Raw genomic sequence first — 5,924 nt, forward strand, 5'->3', positions numbered from 1 at the left:
GTGTAATAGGTTCGAACATATCATGGTATGCATCTAGGACTTAGAGTCCTATACGGTGTAATCCTTATATCTTATCCTACTGAACTTGTATCTTATCCTACTGAATATTGTTTCTAGAGATATATAATGAATATGCCGGTGCCCGTAAGCCGTTCCAATCAATCTTACACCCATCACGCCCAACATTAGTAGCTGAGTAGGTGGTCTGGTCTGGTCAGCAAGAAGTGGGGGGCATAATAATTAATTAGGACCCCGATTGATTGACTTGGCTGCCAATTGATGCAAAGTAGTGTGTATATGCTTTCTTTGTGGCTACTCGATCCGATCCGATCCCTCCATTGAACTGAAGAATACAATCAACAAGGCATTGTTGCAGCAGGCTAGATGCTACTCGATCATCCAGTCGGGGTGCAGTTCGTCTCGCACATGCATGTGGTGGTGGCCATCACCATCTATCAATTTAGTGGCACTACGCCTAAATTGCTAGCAATCTCTATAATATTTGTCCACTGTGTTTCATTTCATCTACATGCTAATTAATTAAGGGGAACAAATAAAGAATTATGCCCTGCTTTCATCCCTCATCACCAATTAATTATGTGCGCTGTGGTGTATTATACATACATACATACATATACACACACAGAGAGAGAGACATGATCAACTCCATTAATTATCCCTCAGCTCCATCAACACAAGTAGATCATATCGGTCCTGGCCTGGCCTGCCGAACCTTTGTCCACTTCCCAATATTGGCACATACTCCCCTGTTCCGAAATAACAAGGTATTTTAGCTTGTCTTGAGTCAAACGGTTTTAATGGTTTTAAGTTTAACTAAATTTATAGAAAATAGCAATAATATTTAGGATGTCAAATGGACATAATTAGATCTATTATGAAAATATTTTCATAATTTACTTATTCTATGTATTAGATGTTAATACTATTATTAATAAATTTGATCAAATTTAAAACACCTTATATTTCAAACTGATGGAGCAGCTAGCTACTGGATACGTAACGTGTGAATTGAAACAAATAAAGAGGTCAAGCACGGCGGCTGAGGTGATGAGCGACTAGCGCACCATCTATATATCACCACTGGGCCTGCATGCTTCACCATAGAATACAATATATAGATACCATATTCTTCTTATTCTGATGCGGCCGGCACGTACTTATTCCATTATATTGAACATGAAATTAATTGAATTAGTCTGCTACTGAGAAAGGAAACGACACTACAGCAGAAGCGAACGTATAATAAGGTTGCCTGCACATTCTGATTATTGCATCAAGTGCCCAGCTCACTCTTTCCGCAGGCAGTCTTTGGATGATCACCCGCCGGATGAGCAACCAAGCACTAGCTATATATTTGATCATTCCATTCATCTTCATTTTGGATTCATAGATATTGTTATTTATAACAAAATTTATAAATATAAAAAACCTAAAACGAACTATAATTTGGGATGGAGGACGGATGAGCAATCAAGCACTAGATATTGTTATTGTTAGCTAGTCATAACCTTTTTGATCATCGTTCTTCAATAAATTATTAAGCACTTTAATTTATACTCGGTATGATGAAAGAATTTCCACTACCTGCTTGATCGTGGATGAGTTTGTATATGTTGTCATCGGATCCTGATATCAGGTGATGATTGAGACAAATCACACAGTACTAATCATTACCAAGAAGAAAGAAAAGAATCTCACTTTGTACTTTCAGCTAGCTAGCTGGTCTTTCCTCACATCAACAAACTTTAATTACATTTTGTGCTTCTGAAAAAATATTACTTATGAAGCATGCAATTATTACTAGATGTAAATTTTTTCCCCTTTAATTTTCTTGATGGGAAAAAGCCACGCTAGCACATCTGGAACTGTAACATGCAGTAATAATAAATAGTAAAAGGGAGGAAACTTTAGGATGTTGAGCTGGAACCCCTCTAGCTAGAATGGTGGGAATCATCTACTGTATTTTCCTCTGTTGATTCCAGATTACCAGTGTTGACACCCAAATTATGAAGTACATGCATCTTTTGCACTGCAGGCTCGATTAATCTGACTGATGAGGGTCTTGGGCTTGGGCCGCCTTCAAAAGCTGCAAGGGCGGTGGGCCGGTGGTGGGTACAGGCAGGCATACCACCAGATTACCAGGCCCTCCTCCCTCCTTTGAGCTGATTTTTCTAGTAAATTATAATATAGAATTGCCAAAATGATCGATCTATAATATAATATAATATATCTGAAACAAGAGGCATATCCCTTTGTGAACGAATACTGATGTGCTGCAACTTTCAGCTTTAGAGAAGAGAAAGGAGGGGCCATGCCAATGGCAATGCCAATGCCTAGCCTTGGCTTGGCTGCTGCTGACCACTCACTGCTTTTCCCTCGCCCTCGTACCTCACAACCTCACTCCGCTCAGCTGGTATCCCCTTGTCTGGCCAAAAATATCCCCTTGTCTGGTCTCGTCTCGTCTTCACAATCACAAGGCAGCAGCTGGGAAGGCAAATGCCAAGGCAAGCTGTTAGCAGCTAGCAGGTGTGGGTGTGGACGGTAACCGGCAGCTGCGGTGTGGTCGTGTGGTGCGGTTGATCTATCCGGTATCCGCCCCGCGCGCTTCTCCGCCAACCAAACCCAACTCCCTCCCCTCCCCTCACCGGCAACCTCTTCTTATCCCATCCCAAGGGAGCCCGCCGTCCTCCCCACCAGCCACTCCTTCCCACCACTTCCCAGCCTCCCCACCCCACCATAGCAAAGGACTAGCAATGTCGGCGCTCGGCGCCCTCTCCGGCGGCGCCGCCGGTGTCGCTGGCCTCCTCAGCCTCCGCCGCCGTGCAGCCGCGCCACCACCACCCTCTGCGCTCGCCTCCTCGTCGCACCTCCCGCCGCTTAAGTGCGCCGCCGTTCCCGATGCCGGCCACCTCGTCTGGGGCCGCCAGCTCCGCCCGGCGCTCGCCCTCCTCCCGTTCCCGTCGCAGGCCGCCAGGAAGCAGACCCCACGCCCGCCCGCCGCCGCCTCCGCAGGGTCACTACCTTCCCACCCTTGATTGTTGTTACTGTGAATTAATCATGTACTGTTCCTGCTTGCAACAACTCGGATTCTTCTAAAGATGATTGCTTGCCACAGGGAGGCCAAGCCCGCTGGTTTCCTCAGCAAGTACCCTGCCCTGGTCACCGGCTTCTTCTTCTTCATGTGGTACGTTTCACGTTGCGTGCATTGCGTCTTCTCAGAGCTCAGCTGCTTTGTCGCTAGCTTGTTCAAAGAAAGATAGCTCCTTGCACAAGTTCTTCTTCTTCTTCTTGTTTTTTTTGAAAAACGTTGTTCTTCTGCAGGTACTTCCTCAACGTCATATTCAACATCCTCAACAAGAAGATCTACAACTACTTCCCCTACCCATAGTAAGTCAAACTGCGCTTTCCCAGCACTCTCCTCTTACTCCATCCGTTCCAATATATCTAAGTGTATAGCAAAAGCTATGCACCTAGAAAAACGACAATTTGGAACGAGGAATTTGAAACGGAGGGAAATTAAAACTGTACGTACTGCTCCTTGCAGCTTTGTGTCGGCGATCCATCTTTTAGTGGGTGTCGTATACTGCCTCATCAGCTGGAGTCTCGGTCTCCCTAAGCGTGCGGTACAACCTCACCCTCCATAGTTTTTCCTTTTAGGGACCTACTACTACTTACTGCACTATAGCTTGTTAATAAAAGGGTTTCTTTTATGTGAAAATCTCCTAATGGGAATAAATGAATGTGTTCATTACTAGTTCCGTTGCTTGTGCATAGTCCCTTAATCCCGAGGCCATGTATCTTTCGTGGAAATCAATGATATATGAATCCAACACAAAACCATCTTTTTTGTAGCCTGTCAATGCGAATCTCCTAAAGCTGCTCTTTCCAGTGGCGCTGTGCCATGCTCTTGGTCATGTCACAAGCAACGTCTCCTTCGCTGCTGTTGCAGTCTCATTTGCCCACACTATTAAAGGTTCTTCTTTTCTTCCCATTTATATTTCACTGTGGATTCTTCTTGACCCTTTCCTGCTCTGTATGCTCATGCTCTTATGTTTCATAATCGCAATACAGCTCTGGAGCCCTTCTTCAACGCAGCCGCTACTCAGTTTATCCTTGGACAGCAGGTTCCCTTGTCTCTGTGGCTGTCCCTTGCCCCTGTTGTCATTGGTAATTTTCAATTCAATCCTCTGATACTTTTTGCTACTTAAGTTGCTAATCACAGTATCTATTGCAAGGTAAAATGCAAGATGGCATAGTAAGAATACCTTGATCTCATGGTGCATTATTTTCTAAGTAGACATCTTTCTTGTTCAACCATTCTAACCACATTAAGATCACCAGGTGTTTCAATGGCATCCCTCACTGAGCTCTCATTCAACTGGACTGGCTTCATCAATGCCATGATATCTAACATCTCCTTCACTTACAGGAGCATTTACTCCAAGAAAGCTATGGTTTGTGCTTCTTTTGTTTTAATCTCTTAGGTAGCTATGATTTGCTTTGTTTTGGACTCTTGCCCTAACTATTGTACTAATCATTTTCATCATTGCAGACTGACATGGATAGCACCAACGTGTATGCTTACATCTCAATAATTTCTCTCATTGTTTGCATTCCACCTGCACTGATGGTAAGTGCGATAAAATTCCCTCAAAGTAGTAAAAAGGATCCGTATGTATTAGACTTAATGATGTTGTTTGTATGTTTCCATAACTGTTCAGTTTGAAGGGCCTAAACTGATGCAGCACGGATTTAATGATGCTATTGCAAAAGTAGGTCTGCAAAAGTTTGTTACGGACCTTTTCTTAGTTGGACTGTTCTACCATCTGTATAACCAGGTAACCGGTTCCTCCATATCATGCAAATCATAGAGACACTTCTTATGTGAATGATCTGTCATTGGTTTTTGAGCTGGCTCTTCACACAAAGTCATAATATTGCACTTTATTTTATTTCCTGGGCGATACAATCAGCACTTGCTGGTCTACAACTACTTGGTTATGATGTTATGTTACCAAATAGACGTGCAATTTTATGAACTTAACTGTCTTTCATACGTTATTAGTAATCCGATTGTGGGTTCATTGCATGACAGGTTGCTACAAATACTTTGGAGCGAGTGGCTCCTCTGACACACGCTGTTGGCAATGTGTTGAAACGTGTGTTTGTCATTGGTTTTTCAATCATTGTTTTTGGTAAGTGAACAGTTCTTCTTTTCCATGTAATGAACAGTGCATATATGTCTTCCTGTTGCCCCGTTCTGTCTGACGTGCTTAAGCCTATCTAACAATTGCTAAACGCTGCACTGAGCAGGCAACAGAATCACGACACAAACTGGTATTGGCACATCCATTGCCATAGCTGGTGTGGCCATGTACTCTTACATCAAGGCTAAGATTGAAGAGGAGAAAAGGGTAAGTTTTTATTTATAGCAGTTATCACTAGGTCTCCTGAAACCTGAATATCAGTGGAGACACACATCATTGCTGACTACTGGTGTCATCTTTCTGTTTTCTTAAATCCAGAAAAAGAAGAGCGCGTGATGAGGTGAATACTGTTAATATGGTCTCGGGTGGCTGAGTTGTACTTCCTGAGACAACATCGTCGACAATCATGACTTCCTTGTTTTGTTTTCACCTTGAGTCATTTGGTCAATTGTTTGTTCCCAACCTGGTGTTGAACAACAGCGCATTGCAAGATGGTAAGAAGAGCAATCTACTTCTTACCATCAGAACAGATGATCGTGGCGTGAGCATGAATATGTAGAAAATAAACGCTCATACTTGAAAGGCTTTTCGTTTTGTATGTGATAACTGTGTAAATTCTGTTTGTGGAACTAGCAGGGATACATATTTGGGTTCTTAAATAAAATTGGTCCCGGGTAGACTACGGGTTTCGCCTCT

The 5,924-nt window shown here is 43.1% G+C and overlaps 1 protein-coding gene across 1 annotated transcript; it reads left to right on the plus strand.

Annotated features, from left to right (window-relative positions):
- Positions 1-2,707: 2,707 nt before the first annotated feature.
- On the plus strand, positions 2,708-5,924 carry LOC117856401 (triose phosphate/phosphate translocator, chloroplastic). The gene is made up of 12 exons (XM_034738778.2): positions 2,708-3,034; positions 3,137-3,205; positions 3,343-3,408; positions 3,566-3,644; positions 3,874-3,994; positions 4,093-4,188; positions 4,363-4,475; positions 4,574-4,651; positions 4,743-4,859; positions 5,117-5,216; positions 5,335-5,435; positions 5,547-5,924. The coding sequence occupies exons 1-12, from the start codon at positions 2,775-2,777 to the stop codon at positions 5,562-5,564; spliced, it is 1,218 nt and encodes a 405-aa protein (XP_034594669.1). The 5' UTR covers positions 2,708-2,774; the 3' UTR covers positions 5,565-5,924.

The sequence above is a fragment of the Setaria viridis genome, chromosome 5 (assembly GCF_005286985.2).
Source record: "Setaria viridis chromosome 5, Setaria_viridis_v4.0, whole genome shotgun sequence".
Lineage (NCBI taxonomy): Eukaryota > Viridiplantae > Streptophyta > Magnoliopsida > Poales > Poaceae > Setaria > Setaria viridis.